We start from the raw sequence: 25598 nt of genomic DNA on the forward strand, positions 1-25598 counted from the left end.
CACGGGTCTCGACTTAAATATCAGCGTGTTTTGCTGCATTTTGTAAACGCCGTAAAACGGAGTTCAGGATAGGATAGGACAGGACAAGATAGGATAAAATAGGATGTTGCCTTGGACTGATGCCTTCTTTCGTCTGTCTAAAACAATTTTGGGTTTTCACCATTTTGCACTACCTTGGCCTCGATCAAAAAGAGAAGTGGCTCGCGCGAGGGGAAGCTTCATATGGGAAACCCGTCTTGCATACATGCATTGTAAGGGCGCTTTCCTTTTGTCAGAACTGGCCGGCCAGACCCGTCAGTATGCAAAGAAAATGCAACGATTTGAAGGAACACTTGCACGATATAATCCCTCGCATTGTTCCGGAGGAGTACGTATCATTCTCGAAGTGTGTTATAGTAAAGGCGTTGTAGAGTTATTCCTTCCAAATGGCCGGTCTGGCCGGTCAGTTCTGTCAAATGGAAAGCGCCCTAAGGCCCGTTTCAAACGTCGAACTTAGCATGTGCCGAATCTAATGCAAATGAGAAAAATCTATTGTTTTCTCTCATTTGCATTAGATTCGGCACATGTAAAGTTCGACGTTTGAAACGGGCCTAAGACGACGTTACGAGAATAGGGTATGTTGGTCGTTTTATTTATTTTTATTTATTTATTACAATTTCGGCGAGAATACATAAGTGAGCGAACGTGGAAATGAATAAAAGTGCCAGGGAAAGTCTCTAAAAGGGTCTAAGACCCCATACAAGATAGACCACCCTACTAATATATATGATTACACTACAATATTATAGGGAAGTATATAATACACGGCTACAGTGGAAAGCCCAGTCCAATAGATAATTAAATAAATACTATAGGAATACGATAATAAATAGGATTACTAATATAAATAAGGTAAGATAATAAGTGACAAATCACAGACTTCTGGTCAGGATATCCCTAACACTCCACTTAAAAATTTTAATACTAGGTGCCCGACGAACTGAGTGTGGCAGGGAATTCCACATGTCTGCAATCCTGTTGAAATAGCTATATTTAGAAGTGTTCGTTCTTGCACAGTTCTTCTTTAGTCAGTTTAGTATACATTCACTCTTTCTTCGTAGCATGTAATGATCAGATTCTTTGAAAAACTGGACATAATTGGATAAGTCAATGTCTATATGGCTATGCAAGGCTTTATACAGGAGTAAAACATCAAATAAAAACCTTCGTTGTTCTAAGGATAACAAGAGTTGAGTTTTTCTCTTCGTTGCTGGCATTCATCAGTGGTCTTCAGAATTAGCTTAGTTGCTCGCTGAATTCGTTCCAACTTCACTGTATTAGCTTGATTGATATGGGGACCACACCACAGAGCAAAACTCCAGTTGAGACCTAACTAAAGCAAGGTAAAGGGTTCTAGAAACATCTTTAAGTCCTCTATAAGTTCTTTTAATGAGTCCCAGGATCGTATTTAGTTTATCGGAGGGTAAACAGAATTTCTTTCGGTGTTAAATCAGACAAATCAAATCATTTATGATTAAAGATAGCGCGCTTTCTGAGGATAAGTTGTGCCATATTTCCTTTTTCTGCGATTGCGTTCGAAGATTTCGGGTCGTTGGATCTGCAAAAGCGTGCGTAAGATTTAAAATTTGAGGACGAAAGAGGTAGCCTCGTCGGAGTGAAGTTTTTGTAAATAAGTGGTCTTTTTACTTAATCGCCAAAATTTGAAATACTTTCTTCGAGATTTTGAGCAGCATGAAAATTAAGTCGAAGACGATAGTCGTATGGTGTCTGTGATATGACTCAATTTTATTTCATCCGGCAGTTGGAGCTTCATTTGATTGACACTCTAATCCTTGAAACAATTTTCAGTGAAAACCCGCCGTATGCAAAAGAGGGGTCCTCTAATATAATGTATGGGAGGGGGCATTGGGGTCTATTCGATCGCAAAACCGCGAGGGGAAAAATCACACAAACCCGGAACTTATCTCGATCAAAACCAAAAACCGCGTGCAGAATCATAAAAATTGAGTATCTGCTAATCCAAAGAGATGTAATGAAATGGTGGCATATGCAGCGTATGGAGTGAATCCTGCATTGATATGCTAATTAGTGGTCGAGTATCTTGAATCTGCGATCTCTGCAAACTCTAGATTCAGTAGCCTATATTTTTAACGTAGAATCACGAAGTTCAAGGGTCATCATTGCTGATGAGACACCGGAAACGGAAAAAGAGAATCGATACCTAATCCGAAAAACCGCTTTGTGGTGCTTGTAATTTTTGCTACAAAACCAAAAGCCAAAAGAAGGAAAAACTGCAACGGACAACATAACCGAAATACCGATCTGAAAATGTCCAAAATCGATACTCCCAACGCAACCAGTCATGTCGGAGCGACGAAGACTGTTGGGGATCGATTATGATCGGTAACGAAACGACAATTCTCGTCCTTACAAGTCCTGTTCTTAACATATCAGATGCTCAGGAATGTCATTACGACACATCGATGACTGGTGTATTCGCACAGAACGGCCAAGGTCGTACGTCACAGGAAGCCCAACGGCTTAGCTTAGGTTGAGATAAGGCTCGTTCTAGAGGTTTCTACGAAAATATTTGCAACGGGAATATCACACACAGCGATTGCGCTGCCTGTAGTTTCAACTGTTGTTGTCTTTATGATCAATCAGCCTGATGATCAACTAAAGATATGCATCTCGCTTTGAAGGTACTATTTACGATAATTAGCGAAAGTGTTCTTAGGAATTATTCCTTGCACAATTGCCTTCTTGGGCGCTAATAAAATCTAAACGTCAAATGAGGCTGCCAGTGATGTAATTTCTAAATGGAAACTGCTCTTAATTAAGTACTTGTATCATTACCCTGCGAGCAGAGTCTCTTTCTTCTTCCCGACTTATCGAGGAAGATCCAAAGAGACTATGCTCGCAGGGTATTGCATTATCCGTTTGCAATCCAAGAGTGAAGCCCGGATGAGAAATGCATTTGCTCAGGCTTGAAAAAAAGCCGTCTACGTTTTTCTTTTTAAATTTTGAGCCTATATTTCGGGGGGAAAAGATGATTTGTAAGTTGACTTGCAATCGGTTTACATCTTTGAAAGGAAACTCCGTAGCAATTGACAGCAGGTCTCGTACATTGTTTCAAATAACTTTTATTTCCTCTTTGTCTTCTCTTGGACGTGTGATTTACCAAGATAAATCTAAGACAATTTGTTTAGTTTCCCGTGACTTTCGCTGCGGGTATTTTTTTTTTTTTTTTTTGACTTGGGTCAGTGGTTTTTGATGTTATTATTCTGCACCAAGTTTTCCGGTTTCCACCGGCGTTAGAATAGCCGAAAAAAAATCTGCGCCCTGTGCAAGAGCGTCCTGCACGATCTTGTAAAGAACGATACTTCCGTGAAATTTAACTTTCAATGTTGTAAAATAATTGGTTCAGGCCTATAGCTGTCCGGAGAAAAGCGGTGAGGAAGCTAGAGTCGATCTCGGTCACGTCTCGAGCGACTTGAGCGCTTTCATCGGAAGTTATACTGAGATAGACAACCCTATGTGAGAATCGGAATTAAACATTCTGATGTTACCCAACGAACGCAGCAAGCTCCGCTGGAGCGCATTATGATTTCACCATATTGTAAGAGTGAAGTACGAAGGCAAATATTTCCTCAATAACTTTAAAGTCAATTGTAATGGATGAGATGGCAAATGGTAACGCCGGTAAATGAATTGAAGAGGTGTATTTTCAGTTTTTGAACAGTGGTGATTCGGGGGAGTGCTCCTAACTTTCTAGTTCGAGTTCTCTACCATTTAGTCATCTCGGTCTCCTGCATGTAGTTCTCTTCAACTTAAACGCCAATTTTCGTCTATTCCCGTCCTCTATTTGCTTGCGTTGCCTTTGACGCCGAAGCACTAACATGGGGAAAAGGAAAGGAAAGGAAAGGAACTGTTTATTTAAGTGTCTAGTCGTTCTAGCGTTGAAGCACTAATTGGGGACACTGTAAATTGAAATTAATTTTTGAGGAGAGGGGAAACCGGAGTACCCGGAGAAAACCTCTCGGTGCAGAGTAGAGAACCAACAAACTCAACCCACATATGACGCCGAGTCTGGGAATCGAACCCGGGCCACATTGGTGGGAGGCGAGTGCTCTCACCACTGCGCCATCCCTGCACCCCGAAGGGAAGGGGCACAGTTACGAAGTGTAGAAAAATGCCAGTAGACACAGAACGACGTGGCAACAAAATGAAGACAAAACAAGAGCTAGATTCTAGAATAGCTGTTCGCCTTTTGACACCAGGGAGCTTAAGCTCGCGCCTTTTTGAGACGCGGACGGCAACCTGAAGGGAACATTTTGCGTCCCATGACGGAGGTGTCCCCAAGAGTTTTGTAGTAATCAATGGAGAAAAGATACTTGGTGATGTAAATGTAGTTGTGTGAAGACAAGTCAAAAGGGAAAACAGCTCACTTCCGGTTGCCGTCCGCGTCTCAAAAACACGCGTGCTTAATTTCCCTATCAGACTAGCGGGTACAACTTCGTTCCCGGGGTCTCCATTGTCTCATCGACAAAGAGACCCTGGGAACCAGTTTGTAGTGGGTATTGTTGGAAGGTTCAGTGCAGCGACAAGAAACAATACCTAGTGAAATACAGTAAGCGATTATTAAGCCGTGTACAACCGGTGCTTCGCAAATTCACGTTCAAGGTTATTTTCATTTTATGGCAACTCCTGCTCATTGTCAAGAACAAACGTCGAGAATGCAATATCAAAGGAGAAAAGCATTTTACTTGAAATAACTCACTTCTATAAAGTTCTAGAGGTAAAATGATTGTTGCACAGTGGCTTGGACACAATGGTTCGATGCGCGAAGTAAGGTGAGGACCGTAGATGGGAATTATCGAGATGACCGAATGAAGTTAGTTGACCTTGTACTTCTTGGCTCCCCTCGAGCATTGACTACATTCTAAGCCGCATAGAATGTAGTCAATGCCCGAGGGATGGGGGATGTCACTGAGCAATTTTAAAGTCTTCCATTTAAGAAAATTTACTGAAAGAAGCCTAAGAACCATTAAATATATACAAGTTCTATTCTTTCGACAGGTTGTGTCTGGCGCCGTGGCTATGTTAAAAGTTCACGGAAACAAACCTTACGAGAAAACGAAATGACCAATGAAAAATTAACGCATTGATGACATCATTAAGGAACGCTAGTATCACCCCACTTGCTCCACGAATTCGGGTGACCGCGAAACAAGTGCATGGCATTATTTTTTGTCCGGAAATACGTAGTCACATGGCAGTGTTCTCCCAGTTGTGCACGTGGAAGAGCAAAGTTCCTGGTTGCTTGTTTACATTAGGAAACTCTTGCCAGAGATGATGTGTTCATTTTTGCGCGGAAAGACGCAGATGCCTTGAGAGGTTACCCAAGTGTGATGGCATGGAAGTGAAGGAATGTGGCAAAGCTTAAACGACCACCCTGAACGCCAAAATCAAAACAAAACAGATCCTTCTTACACCGATAATGTATACAAATTGCGTCTAGGAAGTTTTTTAACTTTATCTTTTTTGAGTGGAAGAAAATATTTAGCATCGTTATCCCGCCGGACCGGTGAATTCTTAACTTGCTAAACACCGTTTTATATGTGGGTAAAACTCGAGGCTTTCTAGCCCCTCGAGCTAAATACGCCGTTATATTTGAGCTGAGCGTAGTGAAAGATGTCTTCATTTTTTCCCCGCAAACGTCAGCAACTGAAATTACCATCGTGAGAAAGCCCTGAAAGCTCGAATTGTTCGTGTTTGCAGCTTGGTCGTACGTGGTTTCTCGTGATTCAAGGTTCATCCATTTTGAACTGTCTTCGGGGGGTGAAGAGTATTAATCGGTTGTTTCTTATTCCATTATTCGGGCTCTACTTATTCCGGACAATACATGTTATTCCACCCCGCAAAGTGGCATTAGTCCATTATTTCAGCCCAAAAAAAATCCGTTATTCTTATGTCATTATTCCTCTTCACCCCCCGATACTGTCTATAGTTCGAGACATGTCAGAACCTTGTCCGAACCTTGTGCAGAAGTGAAACTGAAGTGTCTTTCAAACGAATGGTATCTGAGCAAGAGGTCACTGTGAAAACACGCCTAACGTTGACCGGAGCCGCCCTGCAGATGACCATTAGCAATACTTTTAAAGGGAAAATATCTTAACCATACTCGAAGGCTGTGATTTTCTACGGAAACTGAGAACTTAAACTGCTTTTACTGACCATGTAATTCTAATTTTATAACTACAAATTTACCAGCGGTATATCTACCCGCAATGAAGCCAGTCACTTATCGAGGAACGAAATCTTAAAAGAACGACCGTTCTCAAAACTGAGATCTGTGTTGTTCGATTCACTGGGTTTACAACTTGACATGCAAAAAAAAAAAAAAGAGCAGGCCTCTATGGTTCCTTTGTTTTAGCTTTGACGCTTTGGCAGTGAAATTAAAGCAACGAATGTTTCACTTTATGCCACGTTTATTTCCTACTTGGGAACGTGCAGGTATTTGTTTGCCCTGAGGGTGTTTAGCTTGTGTGGAAATCGACAGTGGAACAACTGAGGGCAAAAACGGAGGGGTGAAAGGGGTTTTCGAAGTTGTACACTCTAGCAGTAAAAGCAATACGTGTTTCACCGTTTTTCCTCATCGGTTCTACTTGGAAACAGGCAGCTTTTGTTCCTCGTGAAAGTGATAATTGAGCTTAGGCGGATAGACAGTTGGACAAGTGAGGACGAAGAAAGGGTTTTTTTGTACTTTAGAATCTGACAATAAAAGATTTCGTGCAAGTTTTCTTACTTCAACGGTACTCGGGAATTTGCTGCTTAGGAACATGCTAGGGGGAGTATGGACCTTCCGCGCAAAAGCGGAGGCAAGGACGGAAATTTAAGGGAAGACAGTGCCGGCCTTTGGCTTTCAGACTGAGGGACCTTTCACCCAATCTGGCAACCGTTACCTATTGTCTCTTATCGCTTATCGGTACCTTTTTTTTTTGGTGTTTACTCTTTCATTTTCTCTGTAACGTTTGACCTTACCTTGACAGCAATCAAAATAACAAACCAGCGGTGTCTTGTTATCTTATAACGATCAAATGAGAGTACAGAGACAAATGATTCTTTGATTGAACATCACGGCGGCCATCTTGGCCGAAAGAACAATAGCGAAAAAGTCTTGGGAATTTGACTCCAGTATTTTTCATTTCTCTATAGTTTTGGCACCAAAATGGCCATCTCGCCTCAAAATATAACTTTGCTCAATTGCATATCTTTCATACAACTCCATCTCGTTTACGTCGTACTGTATAGGGGAAGTATCCTAAAAGTTAATTGGTACTAGCGGTTTCAGGGCGAAAATCGTTAGAGAATGTAAGGTTCACATTTGTATATCCACAGCTGTTGTCTAAATGTCAAATTTGGTGATGTGGTCGTTGTTAAATGTTATGGAAAATGCCTGCCCGCACGATTATTTCCCCTCTTAATAACCAATCATATTCTTGTTCAGTGGCGTTGTAATTGTCTTTGACGTCGTCGTTTCTCAACTTGAACTCTCTTGTATTTTCTCTGTGGCGGTCAAAAGCCGCATCGCCCGTGCCTCAAATGTGATAATGTTCCCCGGAAACTGTCAACTAACAAAAGTACCGCCTGGAAGAATGTTGACGAACGAATCAAAAAAGGTAACTCACCAAACCTTTTGCCGTGTTCAACGTGAAAAGACTCCTTGGAGAGAAACAAGACGGGTTCTTTGGGAGAAAAGCAGTGCTTAACAAAAGACCAAAAGTTGGTTAAGCCAATGTGGTAACCGTTGAAGCTCCTTGATGTCTACACGCCAATTAGTTTTTAATACATTTTGGCGAAGATATGTAGCCGAACTTCTAACAATTCTGGCGGAGAACAAAGTATTGAAACCGGAAGAAATATTTATCGCGCATCTTGTGAAGGCGTAGAGTGGTGCTATACAAATTTGGCTCACTGATCTTTGAACCCATTGTTCTAACGACAGAGTTCCTTTGATGGGCAGGAAGAAGTTTTGGCAGTCGGCAAATAATACATTAAACTCTATTTTGCACTCTAAGAGGATATGGGCGGAAAAACCTTTTTTTCTGTCGAGTGGCCTGAATGCTTGGGAAGATTAGTGAAAACAATTACTCTGTCCGTTCAAGTACATTTTCGGCACCTAATTTCTTAGGATTAGTTTTTCAACAAAATAATGCCTTCGCAAACTTGCGACAGGAAGATCGAGGCTGTTGTTTTCTGATTTTGTCGAATTTGACAGCAGTTTGTTTCAAACCTGTTACAGGACATCAAACGACGATTCATTAGAGAATTTTGATCATGTTTAAATGAAACTGCAAAATAGCAAATTTGCTGAAAAATACTAGCGAATAAAGAAATTAGAGGATACCTGTATGGTATCGCTTTTCTAGCTAGCTTTGACTACGGCATTTTCAGTGGTTCTGGCTTATTTCAAGGCAATCAAGCATTGAAAAATTTACTTTAACAATGTTGTTTTCCTCTATTACTTCAAGAGCCTTAGTGGATTATGTAAAAAAAAGGGCCAAAAATGCCGCCTGAGTTTGTGGTCATTGGCAAGATGTCCGTGTTTGGAGGGCAAAGTCCAAATGATTCTAGATCTTGAAGTACTTGTAGAGCAAGTGCATTGAGAAAACTTCCTTAACTTCTCAGGCTAACTGGAAAGTAAAAAATATTTATCGCACTCATCTTGTAAAGGCTTAGTGGTGCTATGAACTGTTCCTCACTGATATCCTCTGGATAAGATCTTTGAACCCATATGTTCGATCGGCAGAGTTACTTTGATGATTTCTTTGATGGACAAGAAGAAGTTTTGGCTGTCAAAAATATATTCTACTCTATTTTAATCACTCTCAAAAGACATGGGCGGAAAAACCCTTTTGTTTGGTCGAGTGGCCGGAATACTTGGGACGATTGGTGAATACAATAACTCTGTCCGTTCAATAGGCCATTTTCGAAATATTAAATATTCAGCTTGCCGAGTGAGGCAGTGAGGACAAAAACAATAAACATTTTGGAATGAATGTGAAAAATATTTACATATCATCCACTTACCCTTGTCTTTGTCCTCTAAACCTCTCTTTCAAGCTGAATTTTAATCGAAAAAGACCGAATTTCTTAGGATTAGTTTTTCAACAAAACAATAGACCACTTTCATTATTGGCGACCACATTTTACATTCGTTTGTACTTAGGTTAATTAAACTTATGTCAATTAGACTGCCCTCATTTTGAAACAAAAATTCTTTTGAAATTTGCTCGTCTTAGCGAGACTAGAAATTCTCTGCTAGCAGGGAAGACTAGAAAGGCTTATTAGCATTAAAACAGAAAATATCCTATTTGGCCACCATTATGAAAGAGGTCTATACCTTCGCAAACTTGAGGCAGGGCGAGGCCCATTCAGTGCTCTCTGGTTTTGCCCAATTGGTCAGCAATTTGATCAAACGACGATTACTGGAACGTCTCTAAAAATAAAGGCCGGTTTACACGGTACGATTTGTCCGCCCGATTTATCGGCCCGACCGCGTCGGAGCGCAAATCTTGCGTGTACTTTGACAGCCGATGAACGACCGATTCATTGGAATGAAAATCGGTCCGATTCAAAAAATCTGTTGCACTGTTGCACTGCAACATATTTTTTGAAGTCGGGCCGACACTCCGAGAGGAACTGCCATGTTAATCAAAGGGTTTACGAGTCGGTAATGCGCATGAATACTTAAAACATTAAATCGTTCAAAGTGGCGGATAGTAAAACGACTACGAGAAGATCTTTTGAAAAAAAATTACACATTTTATCGGCCCGACAAAACCGGCCGACAAATGACAAAAATCAAGGTTTCTCTACGACAAAAGACTGGCAACTTCTTCGGTACATGGCTTCCTTTTAGCCCCGTCAATTGCGTAAACATGGAAAGAGTCTGCAGATAATAGTTGTATTACGAAATTTTCTTCGTCTGAATTATTTTTTCTTTAGCTGGAAGAAATTCCTATTCTTTGGAGATAAAGGAATTCATCGCGTTAAGCACTCGATTCTACTGGCAATATCAATTCATGAGGAAGTGTAAATCCTGATCGAAATCCGTCGAAATGCAGGGTGTGTTCGATCTAGATCTTACAATGTGGATTTTCAGATTTCCAATCGAACATAAAATATGAAAACGGATTTTGTCGCGGATTTCACTAATTGGAAAACGAGGTCAGGAAGGATTTTTTTGGTGAAACTCCGCGATAAAATTTGTTTTCAGATTTTGTGTTCGATTGAAAATCCGAAGATCCAGTTTTTAAGAGCTAAAGCAAATCCGGATTTCTCAATCGAACGCACCCTCACTCTCCGGAAATTGTAACAAGGTGCTCAGTAATGAAAATCAAGCAGGCTTATAAGAGTTAGAAATGCTTAAAAATTCCTTTCGCACCTATCAATGTTAAGCCCCAGGGAAGGGGGTGGGGGGGGGGGGGTGGTCGGGCTAGCCAGGGGTGTTTGATCGTGAGGTCTGTCCCCACAGGCTACAGATTTTGGTCGTACAAAGGACATTTTACCACCTTCACTTGCCGCCGGGTGGACATTTTGACCAATTATTTTGTTTGGGGAATTTGAGTTACTTCAAATGAAAATGTCAAAATCCCCACCCCGTGCCCGATCCCCCCTCCCTGGGGTTTAACATTGATAGGTGCATCCATAACCAGTAAATAATTTCATAACTTTTGCAACACTAACCTGCGATCAGGCGTACTTTTCTTCACTTCGAGCCCCTCTGTACAAAAAAAAAAGAAAAAAGAACGACTTATAACAGGCTATAATTGAACACCAAAACTCCAATGCTTTCAATATTACAACTTGGAAATGGCTATGGAACATCCAAAGGAAAGGAAACGAACTTTAACTGTCTAGTTGTTCTAGCGCTGGAGCAATAATTGGGGAAAGTGTAAACTGAAATCAACAATTAACGCAAATCAAGTCAAATGTTGGTTTTTGAGGAGAGGGGAAAACCGGAGTACCCGGGAAAAACACTTCTCGGCGCAGAGTGGAGAACGAACAAATTCATCCCACACATGACGCCGAGTCTGAGAATCGAACCCGGCCACATTGGTGGGAGGCGAGTGCTGCACCACCACTGCGCCATCCCTGCACCCCAGAATGGCAATTTTCCTCTTTTCACGAGAATTTTCTACTGCATGATGACTTAAAAGTACGCCAGTTTTCTCAGAACGTGAAGTAGCTTATTAATCTTTCTGCCATACCTTTTAATAGGTGCTCGCTATGTGGTATTTAGATAAATTTTGGCAAAGTGTTCCATTTCCGCCGAACATCTCTTTGACCGAGTCAGTTCGAAACTTCGTTGGCATTGCATGCACACACACCGAAATGTATCAGAGCCGTAGCCAGTATGAGGCAAACCGAGGCAGTTGCCTCAGTCATTACATGTATTTCGTGATTTTTCTTTTAATAAAGCGTGATTCCAGTGTTGTCTTTGAAATGTACTCATCATAAACTCCTAAAATAACTACGAAGAGAATTTAACCATGGACATTGCTTCAGTCATATTTTTTTTCCGGCTACGGCCATGTGGACAGTAGTAAGTGGTAACAAAGAAATCACAGCATGTTATAGACTCAGACGTTCTTCAATTCAAGTTTCGACTAAATCAGTTTTCGGAAACAAATGCGAGGTATGACTTGTAGCCAGTGTTTGCCGCGTAACAAAATTTTTCCGATTTTGGCAACGCTCAAAACGGGACCGTCGAAATCAAGCGGCCAAAATATCAAAAATCTTGTTCCCCGACGGAAGCGCCAGCTACGCAGGCTAATGATCAGGGTGATCTTCGGCCTATAGCTAGTTCCAATGATCAGTCTTCAACCTTTCAACTGAGCCAGAGGAGACTCACAGGAAAGTTGTCTTGCTTCTGTTGTAGAACTGAAATTGTCAAAATGTAGCACTCTCATTCACTATGATTGGCAAACCAATGATAACTGAATTTGTAAAGATATAAACGAGCCGACTATTAATTACAAGGCTTCTCCTCTGAGACGCTTGATACCAGAACAAGATTTGGATTAAGGTCATTCCATTCCGAGTTATAAGCTCAGTTAACTTTTATTGTAACTGCCATGTTTTTATCACATTTTTTCCAGTATTACGCCAACATCCATTTACTATATATACATGTATGTACATAGAAGCAATCCAATGTAACTCTCATTGTACCTGAAGAAGGCTGGTTTGGCCAACCGAAATATAGTACACCACTAAAATCAAATCTACGTTGTATCGGCTCTTGTTCAAAATATTTAGTTTCTCAACTTGTAATTACGCCGATCAGATCAAGTCACTGATCCAACGTACACCGACACTGACAGGAAGATTGTCCACAGTTGCTTGCTTCAAAACTCCTGAACTTTGAACCTTGTTCCAAGGTGACACTAGGAACGAGGTTCTTAACTTCCAGGATAAGTCACTTAACTGTCCGACATCTTTACAATGTACATGGAAGAAGACATCCATACGGATTACCGCATGTAACCATAACTTAATCCGCTTGCTTAAGAAAAAGAAAGAAAACATGTGGACACAACCCGAGGTCTCGCAAAAATTAGTTCACTCGGATAGTACCCAAACTACCAGACAGTGTGATCCTACGTTTGAACAACTGAATTAACTGCAAGTTGTACTTGCCAATTAAAATATACTTTACATAGCTCTCTGAGACTCTGAGCTAACTTGACATTACATAACTTATCCACGCGTGTATCCTGACACGAGCACAAATCACACGTTTTACAAGATTTGTCCCTCGCTACCAATACATTGTCAAGAAAGACGAAGGATTAAAGACAGATAAGAAAACTCCGACGCGTTTCTAGTTTTCTTTTGTACTTTTGGCCCATGTCATCAGATTCACCTAACGGCAATTTTTTTATATACTTGCCGAATGAGTGTATCTGCAAGGCCTTTTAGATTGAACGCAGTTTTGTGGGTGAATTTAGGAAATAGTGTCGGTTCGGATATTTCTAAAAGTGTATAAAAAACGGAAAATTTAAGGGACTAGAAGCTCATTTAGCGAATTGACGAGCTAATTTTGTAGCTCCTGAGAATGTCAGCTGATCTTCTTTTAACTCTCGAAAATCAAAGGGATTGAACTGTCATGATACGAATTTCACTCAAAACGAATTCGAAAATCCTTCGTGAGCTACATTTCCGAAGACATTTTTCAGCCGAGATTATTCGTGAACACCTAACCTACCCCGTGACAAGGTTTCTTTTTTTTACTCTAAACGTTACGGCTTTACCCGAAGTTCTTATAAAAAAGACGGGGTATGAAACAAATTTACAAACCCTTGAGCAACGCCTTTCAGCCATTGCTGATTAGATAACAAGTGGGCGTTTGTTTTCTTCCGTGGCTTCAGTTTATTTCGCCGTTTGCTTCATCTGCAGCGACTTGCCTGTTACTGTAAATAGCAAAGTATTGCCACACAGGTATCCCGTCAAAACAAATCCAGCGATTTGTTTGAAGATACCATGAGATTCGTTGTTAAATTGACGGGCCACTTAAGCAGAAACACGTTTTTGGTTTCTGGAATGTGGAATCTCGGGAAAATCATGTGTTTGGTCAGTCTCACGCGAAGGGTCACATGGACACTGCAGTCACAAGAATCTGAGCTCGGAAAAAAACCCAACCTCTTTGAATTACAATACATAATTCAGCTGATTTTAAAACCACAAAATTCCACACACAGGAGAGATAGCAAGGTTCAAATTGAATCTACCGCGGAACCGCATCGCCATCTGAATAAGCACTCCAGACTATTGATTTCCACGAAATTTACACGGACGAAATGTTGCCTTGTCGCAAGGAAATGTGCAACGTTTTTCAAAAAAATTCCATTAGAAAAAAAGGTGTTCATGTTATATGTCCAGCAGTTTATTTTCAGACACACACATCTGAAGGGGTGGTCTTCAAATAATCTTGATATCACATGTTAACTAGTGCTTGGAGCTAATACACTGTACACCTGTCTGATTAAAAATTAAGTCAAATGAAGTTTCTTGACTCAAAGTCGAGGTAAAAGTATTTAAATTTAGGAGCAACTGTACGTGATCACAAAATTATAGCGTTTGGTTGTCAAGCGAAACATTCGTTTGGGTAATATTACGTAACGTTGAGTTGTGTGGTTTTGTCGCAATTTGTTAAGACGGTGCAGTCGGGACGACGAACTTGAAAACGCAACTAAAAAGTGCCGGAGTAGCTTTTTATTCGGTAATGTCGAGGCCAAGAAATAGCAATGAAGAGTTCGTCAATGAAGCAACCTGAAGGTGAAAACGACCAATAACCAAATTGCAGAAGACAGAGGCAAAGTGTTTTAGTAGAAAACACTCGTTCCGCCAAAAATAAAGTGCAATCAAGAGAAAATGAGGGGACAGAATTGAAAAGTCCTTATTACTGCTTGTCAGCCGAATATCATGATCTGTTACTGCCTCGGCCCTTAGGTTTGGGCGTGGTGGAGCTCTGAAAGTCACTGTCAGCATTTGAATGTAAAATGTGACCTAGAAAATGTATTTCGAGATTCATACATGCGAAGTCTCTTGTGTCCGGAAATGCGGATACAAATGAGGAAATCAGTGAAAATGTAAATTTGGTACCCTTGCGAGAAAAAACCGTCAAAACAAACACTCGTAAGACATAATGCATGAGGTTGGCAGGCGGACAAACTTTTCAAGGAGCGCGGCGATAACAAAGGAAAACGTCAAAAGCAGTATTCCGTCAAACAACGAAAAGAGGATGTTGTCAAGGTCTGCGAGAAGCAACCGGATCAACCATGTCTTCGAACGCGGGGTCGTCTTGACAAAACACAGACTTTCATTAAGTAACTAACGCAGTTTAAGCTTTCGATTAACGCAAAGTTGTATCTGTTAGAAATTTCCTACACCGTGTGAGGTCTTTTCTGCAGACGAGACTTGTTTTCGTAGCGGCTGTGTAACTTGGCAGCATTTCTTGTGGCAGCGGGACCATGTCGTGTTTTTAGAAATGTTGATCCGCCATATCATTGGTGGAACTGTCACTGAAGTTGTGTTTGATTGGTGTTATGCATGGCATGACGTCACATATACACAGACCGAATAAATACGTCTGTGTACTTGTGTTGGCATTGTTGCAGTGTTGCAGTGGCGTGTGTGCACTTACTTCCCTGCGGCTTGCAATGCTATATCTTAAGTGAGACAGCTCTTCGTTTAGGAACAATTCTGGTGTAACAATGGGTTGTAATAACACCAAAAAGCTACCGGAAGATGAGGAGAATATTAAGTCTTCGAAGGTCCCATCACGTGAATTTGGTGGCCGGCCTGACAAATTGAACAATATAATGTGGAAATACGCGGAGAAGAAATCGAAGAAAGGACGAGTTGTGGAAGGAAGATTCAGCTTTGATCCTATCGTTACCGATAATTACGACATCAAAGCTCTGATAGGTAAGGGATCATTTAGTCGCGTCGTTCGAGTTGAACATAAAGCAACAAAGCAACCGTATGCAATCAAGATGATCAAAATACGAGATGGCAAAGACTTATTAGAGTGTGAACTGGCTGTGCTTAGAAAAGTGAAACACGAGTACATTGTTCAACTGCACGAGGTTTTTGAATGTGCAGAAAGAGTTTATCTAGTTATGGAGCTTTTAACTGGCGGTGAACTGTTCGATCGAATTGCATCTAGAGGGTCGTTCACAGAGCGAGATGCAACTCAAGTGCTGCAGATGGTCCTGGAGGGCGTTCGCTATCTGCATGCACTTGGTGTAACGCATCGGGATCTCAAACCGGAAAATTTATTATACTATCACCCAGGGCCAGATTCTAAAATCATGATCACTGATTTTGGATTATCAAAAACCCGTCAAAACTCTACAAATGAGACAATGGACACCACCTGTGGAACTCCGGAATACATCGCTCCCGAAATACTCTTGCGGTGTTCATACACCAATGCAGTGGACATGTGGGCCATTGGAGTAATTACGTATATTTTGCTTAGCGGGCAAATGCCCTTCGCGGATGATAATCGAACAAGATTGTATAAGGCGATTTTGAAAGCGAAGTATTCCTACCATGGCGAGGTAAGATTCAGATACACAGGTTTGTTTATCTAAACCTCTCTGTTGATCGCTTGTTGCTTACTTACTTTGTTCGAGCTGGTTGGGTATATTGTTCTCACGGGCTACGTTGAAGCGTGTGTGCTGTTAACTGCTTCGTACCTGTGAAAAGGAGCCTCTGCAGAAATTAGAGAGTTTTTCGTGAGAATTTCGCCTATCGAAGCCTGAAATCGAAGCTATCAGTTAAACGCATGCTTGGAAATGTCGCGGCTGAAAAATGAAGATGTATATCGATTACGGGCGCGTTTCATTGGGAAATCTTTCTCGGAAAAATTAACTCAACTATTGAAGGGTAGTTTAAGCGCCATTTTGTCCGAGAAATTCGTTGATCTGTTATTGTTTTAGAGGCGGAAAAAGCCGGTATAATTTGTGGTAACGTTCGTCACAGAATGTTTGTTATTAAGCTTAAGTTCGCTTTGATTACACATTGCAATAGTTGCCGGGGTTAACTTAAATTTGACCTCCATAACCCTATTTGAATAGAACCAATTTCAACGCATAATAGTTTTATTGATCGCAGCAAATTATCCACTGAGCTTCCAATTTGAGTTTCAGTTTAGTCGAGGATGGCAGCACACGGTACGAAGTCCATCGTTTTTCTGTTTCATGTCAAGAATGTTCGATCACAGGGTCGCGCGATTTGTTGAAACACGATTTTTTTGTAAAAATTTCATATGTCAGTCGTCTATCGTTGGTCAGATGGCGTAACAGAATTAGCGTGATTTTCTTGCGGTCAATTTAGTAGATATCATTCACAGTTGTTCATTGATAGCTTCGCCGTCTACACATGACGGATGCATGCCGGAGGTATTCCTTTGCGCTGCCGCCGGATGTCAAATAGCTGGGGTGGGTATTATTGTTATAACATTCCTCGGATTTTGCGGTAAGCTACTTGTACTTGTAGTTAGCGGTTGGCTCAACAAGTATGCATGGACGTACAGGGCATTGTTTACATTGCAGTCATATAAAACCAAGAAATTGCTAACCAATCCAAATGAATGAAATGGAAGTTGCAAGATCTTAGTCTGTGGATCATTTGGGTGAAAGCCGTCTGCTTTGCAAGATCTTTAATAACATGGACATCTTGAGTGCATGAGTTACCTTAATTTAAAGGGGAAGTCTTTGTAATTTAGAACAACAGTGTGTAGCATGATTTGGAACCTGTTGACATATTCCATAATATTATACTGTGTTTCTTTAACATTATATTAAAACCCTAACCCTAACACAGTGCTGTGAACAAATGCTTGTAACAAATAAGATGACAGATTCTAACTACCTGTACTAATTTAAGCATAAACTGCATCATTATTTTCAGTCTTAATAATACAAAAGTTTATGCTTGAAGAATCAGTGATGTTTCATTTTAATACATGTACCTCTGTACAATGGTTTGTGCCTTAAAAAATGAAAACAGAAAAGAGGCCTGGTATGGAACACATTGTGACAGGATTATATTCAATCAAGAGAGACTACTTAAGCTCTTGGTTTGAAGCCAACAAAATAAAAAGGGGACTTTCTATATACTTCTAGGAAATAAACATTTACATTTTGTACAAAAATCATGTTTTAAAACATTTGATTACCTCATTCAGTTTGCAAATATGGTAATCACTGCATTTAAAACAATCTCAACTGGTTTGATTGTGGAACCTCAGTTCTACAGGTTGTAACGTTTTCCGGTTTATTTATAATGTTTGTGGGTGTATTTAGCAAGTCCAAGTTGTCAATAAATTTATTTCCCTTTCTGGGACATCATTGAAATGTTATCTTTCTTAAATACTGTCACCATGTCATGTTGCCAAAAAAGACAAAGAGAAAACAAGACCAAACACCCAACAGTCTGAAGGTGGTTCCAAGGAGGACACAAGCTTGAGTGTCTCTTCTTCTGTCTGGTTGTTTTATTTCCTTTTGTTAGTGAGGGCAGCAGGGATGCAGGTGATTTTTTTTTGCTGAATGCAAAACAGATTTATTGTCAAAGATGTTATTTAATCACATACAATATTCAGGATTATAAGAAAGGTTATACTTTTGCATGAAGAAATGTGATGTTAAAGTCGAGATTACATTAAGTTTGCTTTTAATAGGTCAAAGGTTTGAATGCACAATTTGTTCCTTACCAAAGTATGTTAATCCTTGTGTTAGAGATATGTGGCATGTTTTTACTTCTTTTAACTCTGGACTTGTTACCTCACTAGATTGCCTTACATTTTTAATGCGAATGGAAAACACAGCAAATCAGACACGGAAAGCCATTTTGCTGTAGACTGTTAATATTATTAATCTTGTTTTGCTTACTTTTTGGATTAAATCTCCCAACAATTAGAATGTATGCCACTTGTTTGTTCCTTTAATTGAAAGAGTTTTGTCAACTTTTTCGATAATAATAATAATATGAGTTATGAATGATAATAATAACAATAATAATGATAATATGAGGTGCGAGTTAAGTTAATTATGTAGCTAAACTGATTTAGTAATTGGCACAAGTATCAAAGGGACACTCCATTTTTTTTACGGATTAAGTTAGATTTTTGGCCCTAGTTGCTGATCATGTTGACCCGCAAGCAAATTGAAGCTCGCCATGGCTCATTTCTGACAGATCAATAATTATTAGCATGCTATTCCTTTCTATGGAAAAAAAAAATGCACTTTACTTCATATTCCAAATGTAGTTTGAAGGGGTGCTAACAACTGTGGGTTGAAATTTCTGAAATTCTAGAATGTTTATTACTGGGTTGCCATATGGCGAGCCAGTCGGAAAAAAAGCTAAATTTAGTCATTTCCTTTTTTTTTTCCGTGTCAGGAAAAGTGTTTCCTGTCACTCCCCCTGCTAAGTGGTGCACACAGTCTTTTGCACATATTTTGGTAGGTTTCAGGGGGCAGTAGAAATGCGTAGATGGAGCTCAAGAATGGAATGCAATTGGATAAACAAGACAGGCAGTGAAAAATAAATACTCACACTTATTTGGCTACAAGCCGAGCTCAGCTATAAGCCGAGACCCTAAACTTCTTACGCAAAAAATCAACTTGATCAACACGAATTGTAAATGCATAATACTCGGCTATAAGCCTAGACCCATTTTAGGTCTTGATGGCAGTTTATTACCGGTCTTCATTGACACCTTGGTTCTGGAAAACTATCTAGGGGTCCTTATTTGTTTGATTTGCCTTAAAGGTGGTCTCTGTAATCCATAACAATCCTGCCCTAATTAATAAATTTGATGCCATTCTTCTGTCATGTTCATGAAAGTAACTCTTCCTTGATGTCACTTAGTAGGGGCTTATGGCACACTATTACCGGTATACATTCTGAGATCTGATTGGGTAACATTACTGGTCTGGTATTTAGTGTTTGACAGGGTATATTTTGGTAGATTTCAGGGGGCAGTAGAAATGCGTAGATGGAGCTCAAGAATGGAATGCAATTGGATAAACAAGACAGGCAGTGAAAAATAAATACTCACACTTATTTGGCTACAAGCCGAGCTCCGCTATAAGCCGAGACCCTAAACTTCTTACGCAAGCATTACATCTTTTCTGTAATGAGTTAAAAGTTAATTCGCATTATGCCTATCTTGAGTGACTGAGGAAAAAGGAAAATCTGCAAAATTTCAATTAGGGGTTGATTGTGTGAAATGCAATAATAAAACTGTATTGTTTCAAATTACATTAAATTGGTTTTTAATAGATAGATATGATGAATTTATATAAAATATGGTATATGTGTAAGACCGTTCTTGACAGAAACTGGTGGATGGTAAACAATGAAAATACACATGATTAATGCAGCAGAGTGAAGTAAAAGTTCCTTGAATTCAAACGATAAGCAAAGAACCAAATTCACTTGTTCCAGCGTTAGATCTTTTCTGTAATGCATACCAAAACCTCCACCATAGTTAATAGAGAGGACTGGTTTGGAAGCTCGGCAAACATCAAAGGAGCAAACAAAGATGCCAAGATTTAGGTTGGAAAGTCCACGACCGTGCACAATCTTTTGTTTTGCGCTCATACACTATTCATAAATTATGTAACCAACACGTTTCTATTGGTTAGTTCCTCAGTACAGAGTAAACAACTATTGTGTTTTGTGCACGGTCAAGGCCAAAAAAGAGAACAAAAACCTACAACAAAGAAAGTTGTCGGGTTTCATAACCATTCTCGTCTATTAACTATGCCTCCACTATCACCATTGGATCTAGGTGTGTGAGCAAGTTGATGTGTATGCAGTGGGAATAATAATATTATGAATTACATAGTTGAAAATATATTAGGTTTCAGCCAGGTTTCTGTTTAAGCTAGAAAATCAAGGTTTTTGTCAACCATGTAGTCCTTGATTTGCAGGGTTTTATTGTTGATAGATCTCGCATTCAGAAGGCAGAAATTTAGTGAATTCACAGTTTCAGCCGTTGTTGTTTGAGCAGCACCACACGTTGAAGATTGTTGATTAATCTGCACCAAGTTATTAAAGAACTTGTGAAGGTCATGTTAAAACCTAGTTCTCGTTCTCAAAGCCAAGAGTTATGGTCTTAAATAAGTAAGTTTTTTGACCATGGCAGAATTATGTGCATTTTTTTCAGAAGTTACAAGTCGGTGAAGCAAAGAATGTTTGAGGTCGGGGTCAGGATTGCAATAAATATCCATGCAAATTGGAAGATCAGCAACAAATATAGTTGCTGTGGGTAGCCTACACTTTGAATGAAGGTTTTTTACAATGTAGATGATTTCCTTTGCAGTTCACAATATTTCATTGTTTTTTATGTCACAATATTGGTCAGTATGTGCTACCGTTTTTTTTGCTATTTACTCTGATTCATGCTCAGCCACCCACTGTATCATATCCAGTTCGAGTCTGTAGTGCAACGTCCACATTCCATGACCTAACCATAGGCTTAAGTGCAGTAATAGAATAGTTGTTCACATTTAAAACTGTTGTTAACAGAATTGATTCCAATAATAAGCCAGCAAACAGATGCTTTACAAGTTTCTACGATGGTATTTTAACCCTTTCAGCCCCGATAGTGCCAAATGGCACTTATAGATTTTACTCTGTCTAATGCCAGACGATTTTACTCGTCAATGGGGAACCCCTCGGGGCTTAAAGGGTTAAGCTAACAGCGTGAAAAAACTAAGTCCCTGTTTAACCCTTTCAGCCCCGATAGTGCCAAATGGCACTTATAGATTTTACTCTGTGTAACGCCAGACGATTTTACTCATCAATGGGGAACCCCTCGGGCCTTAAAGGGTTAAATAGTAAATCTGATACTTTTTCTTAACAATACAGGAAGAATAATTTACTTTATTAACATAAAGTAAATGCTCTTAAAGTTTTTGTTCATGGAAAGGTCCAATCCCCAAAATCCAGTTTGATAACTATAGCAGAGGTCTTAAGAAGCAGCTCCACACTAACAATAAGTGCAGAAAAAATAGTGGAACCAACATAAATGCAGATGGTATGCAGAGCTGCAAAAAGTCACAGGCAGCCATATTGGCACATAGCTCGCCATTCCAACCAAACTTCCTGAAATTTTGATTGAATAGAAAGTCCCTGGAGCTGTCTACAGATAAATGAAAGAGGAACAGGTCTGCATTCCTCACAGCACCACCCATCTAGAATTACATAATAAATGGTTGGACTTGAGGGAAGGGGGCCAGTTGGTGAGGTTGCAGGAATCAGAGTCCCAGATCCAAGTCCTGGCCTAACCTCAAGCATGAGTTGTTCTCTGTAGGCCCTTGTTCAGTCTTTCTAATAGGCTTGTTAACAGCCATTTTCCCACATTTGGGACCTTGAATTCTCTTCCTTACACTTGTGTCATTTCATTTGCCTTGCTGGACAAGAAAAATCTATCTAGGGGTGTGGTTGCTGGTAATTTACAGTTTATTTTCTTAATTATTATTTTTGCAATAGATGTTAGCCATGAAGAAAATTTGAATGATCAGTGATTTTAAATTGAAAAGGAGATTGCATTCTGTCCTGCCATAGTGCCAGTTCCACTTTGAAACTGATGTTTGGATATAAACCAGTTGAGTTTCTCTTTACACTTACCCTTGTCATGTTTGGTAAATTGCTTTTAGGCATGGAAAGATGTCTCTGATCTTGCTAAGGACTTTATTAACCAGTTACTGGTTCTAGAACCAGAAGAACGTATGACAGCAGAAGACAGCTTAGGGCATCGCTGGATTACAACGTGTGCTGGCACCTCTAGTCTTAAAAATCTTCAAAAGGCAGTCAGTAAGAACTGGCGTAAGAGTTCCTCTAGGTTAAACAGTGCAAGGTCAAATGCCTCTCAGAAGTCAAACAGATCATATCGGCCAGGGAGGTCTGTTCTATCAGCAAAGCGCTCCAAGAACACGACTGTTGCTCAAGATGCAAGCCTGATCTCTTCCTCGTCAAATTTTCCTGCACATGAGGACAAGGAAAGTGCAAGCAAATCTTCAGCTTTAACAGAACCTGATGTGAAACTGACCAAACAGTTTGTGGAGAAACTGCCTTCTGTTATTAATGAAGATGAAAGAGAACTCCTGCAAAGCACTTCTTCAGTGTGTGAATCTGTACGTCTTGAATGCAGGGTCACAGAGATCAAGTACAATACGAAACAGGCCAGAGAAAATAAAACTCGACAGACAGCTGCACCTGTGCGTGAAAAGGAAAGTCAGAACCCTGATCGTAAAAAGATCAACTCCTTAGTTCTGGATTACTATACATCAACTGATCCTTCTGTACACAAATCAACCCCTATAGCAGTTCCATCTAGCAGAGAACAGTCACACATAGTCATGAGGGATAACTTCCTAGCAAATCAATCCTGGGAGCAACAACTGCAATTGGACATTTCTCAACTTGGGTCCTCTCCTTACAGACTTCGTCCACTATCTCCTTTGCCAAAGAAAAATAAAGTATATTGCAGCTATGATTCAGCATAGAATAAATAAACCTTATTGAATGGTTTAACATATATATGTGCAAATGTTTAGCAAGTTAAGTGGTATATAAAAATACGAGCAACAAGCACGTATATAATTATATGTTAAAGCTTTCAATAAGGGATTTTATTATTCCACTATTATGCCATTTTCTATTATTTTGGCTTTTTCCCGCATTGACCAAGAATCATGTTGATTGCATAAGAAGGTCCATTCAAATAAAGAAAACACAGAGGAAACCATTCAAATGTCCTTTATTTGATTGGATAAACGAAATGACGAGTGACAAGCAATGGCAAACTACATTCTCAGGCTTTGCATCATGTTAAAAACATTGCTTTTACTGAAAAACTCCTGATTTGTTGGTATTTGCTCTGTTCTAAACAGGTCAAACTGGGACACCACAGTGTATTACTGTCTCATATTATGCATGCTCTCGTGGCCAAATATGGTAAAAGGGCGTAATAGTGGAATAATGATGCACTGTATCAGGTTAGTTTAATCTCATTTTGACTCCTACGGGGACAAAAGAATACCTGACCTCTCCAACTTGACATTTTTGAAAAATTTCATCCTCATCACTGTCAAATCTAAAACTGTAAAAAGCACCAAAGTTAACCAACAAGATTAATGCAGGGGGGAGATATTGTTTAAGCCTTTGTTGTTCCTTTCATCAGCATCATTTCTTAAAGGTTTAGCAGTGGCAAGGGCCATAATTTGAAATCCAAAAAATTGTCTGGGGTCAAATATCACTACAGCTCGTAATATTATTTATTAAGTTTCGAAAGCACTAGTGGTCTAAAGAAAATTTAGATTTTTTTGGTTTTAAACTCCTGTACTGGACTTTGTAAAACCTCTTTAAATTGTCCTTGCCTTTACATAAATATTCCAGCATTTCTAATTAATATTATTATTATAGTGATGAAAAAATGCAGAAAACAAAATTTTGGTCAATGAAGACAATAATAGACAAAGAGGAACAAAAGGAGATTGCTTTACAGATAACAAATCAAGCCAATCCCAGATTTCATATTGGGACAAGACTGACTGACTGAATAAAGGGGTGTATTTTCTAAAGAAACTGTGAAGCACAGAAATGGGTTTACAATTGGGTTAATATGGTAAATTGACCACCATACAGAAATTTGAAAGCTGACATTTTGAGCTTCAGCGCTATGTCTGTTTGCTCCGAAGAAGGGCTAATGCTCGAAGGTCATCTTTCAAATTTCTCTACGATGGTCAGTTTACTATCAACCCAGTTGAGAAATCCATTTCTGTGATGACTCTTACCTGTTCTGGAATGGTTCCGCCAGACCAGTAAAAGTTTTTTCTGGTTTTTGCCTCCCAATAAAAGGTAGATAGCTAGCTGTAAATAATAATTTTCGCCTTGAAATTACAGTTAAAAATTCGAAAGTTAGCCACTGCCCTCTAGAGTTGACTGAATGCCTGCTTCTGAAAAGAGGTGTACCTTGTGAAAGCCATGATTATGATGCTTCATCATATCTTAAGTGGTTTTCCTGGAGAAAATTTGTAATGGGTACAAGTGTAAAACTAAAAAATTACCATAATAGAGTTATAATAGTTGAATTTGTTTGACTGTTTGAAAAATTTTATGCACACCATAACGTTAACAACCACTACATCCACTCAAAAGCTATGTCCCATTTAACCCATTCACTCCTAGGAGTGAGACTTACGGTGCATTTGATTGACTGTATTCCGGAATAGGAATACATGGAAGATAAGTTAGAAATCCTTCGTTTTTACGGAGATTCACATTAAAATTGTCAAATACCTCCTGAAAATTAATGCTATTTTAAACAAAAATAAAGTGGTGCATTTATATAGCGCCTTTATCACAAATGTCTCAAAGGCGCTTTACAATGATCAATTTACCCCCAGCGGACTGGAGTATTCTTATTCCAGAATAGGGTCGATCGAATGCACCCTTAATGGATTTTACTGTCTAATGCCAGACAATTTTACTCGTAAATAAGAGGTGCTTCAGGAGTCAATGGGTTAACTACTGTCTATTTTCAGTTAAGATTGAAGTTACCGGTATTTTAGTTGCTAAAACAGTCAAACCTTTTTTTTTTCTTGTCTAGCTGGGACTGTAAATTTACGTATAAGAAAAATTGTTATAAAGTAAAACAAAAAACAAAACATTAATCTTAAAATGTTTTACAGAATATTTTGTCGCAATGTTCTGTAGTTAGATGCTTTACCAAATCACTTTTTCTTCACGTACACTGCAAATATAAGTAAAAAACGGCAATTTGTCCTCTTTCTCTTGGTTAGGAAGTGCTATCAATGTGAGCTTTAATCACAACTACTTTACTATGGATATAATATATTTTACCAGGATTTACTAATTAGTAAATCATAACAAAAGGTACTTTTAGTCAAAATGATGGTCAGTAAGACTATAAAACATGTTTACTGAAACAGATTTATTATTTCCCTACTATTTGTAGATAGATAAAAATGATGTTACTGTAAGGC

The 25598-nt window shown here is 39.4% G+C and overlaps 2 protein-coding genes and 1 long non-coding RNA gene across 3 annotated transcripts in view; 2 read left to right on the forward strand and 1 right to left on the reverse strand.

Annotated features, from left to right (window-relative positions):
• The window catches only part of LOC138022013 (WD repeat-containing protein 89-like), a 36676-nt gene extending 28241 nt beyond the window's left edge, over positions 1 to 8435 (forward strand). The window contains exon 15 of the mRNA XM_068869039.1: positions 5080 to 8435. Within this exon, the coding sequence (XP_068725140.1) occupies positions 5080 to 5145 (66 nt within the window). The 3' untranslated portion in view covers positions 5146 to 8435. The remainder of the gene's footprint in view (positions 1 to 5079) is intronic.
• LOC138022015 (uncharacterized) lies at positions 577 to 22241 on the reverse strand. The gene is made up of 3 exons (XR_011126501.1): positions 16202 to 22241; positions 10753 to 10789; positions 577 to 3894 (listed from the first exon to the last, which is right to left on the reverse strand). It is a non-coding gene; the product is annotated as an uncharacterized lncRNA (long non-coding RNA).
• The window catches only part of LOC138022011 (serine/threonine-protein kinase H1-like), a 10918-nt gene continuing 490 nt past the window's right edge, over positions 15171 to 25598 (forward strand). Inside the window, exons 1-2 of the mRNA XM_068869038.1 lie at positions 15171 to 16136; positions 22248 to 25598. The exon at positions 22248 to 25598 is cut by the window's right edge and continues 490 nt beyond it. Of these exons, the coding sequence (XP_068725139.1) occupies positions 15285 to 16136; positions 22248 to 23096 (1701 nt within the window). The 5' untranslated portion in view covers positions 15171 to 15284 and the 3' untranslated portion in view covers positions 23097 to 25598. The remainder of the gene's footprint in view (positions 16137 to 22247) is intronic.

Source organism: Montipora capricornis, chromosome 10, assembly GCF_036669925.1.
Source record: "Montipora capricornis isolate CH-2021 chromosome 10, ASM3666992v2, whole genome shotgun sequence".
Classification (NCBI taxonomy): domain Eukaryota; kingdom Metazoa; phylum Cnidaria; class Anthozoa; order Scleractinia; family Acroporidae; genus Montipora; species Montipora capricornis.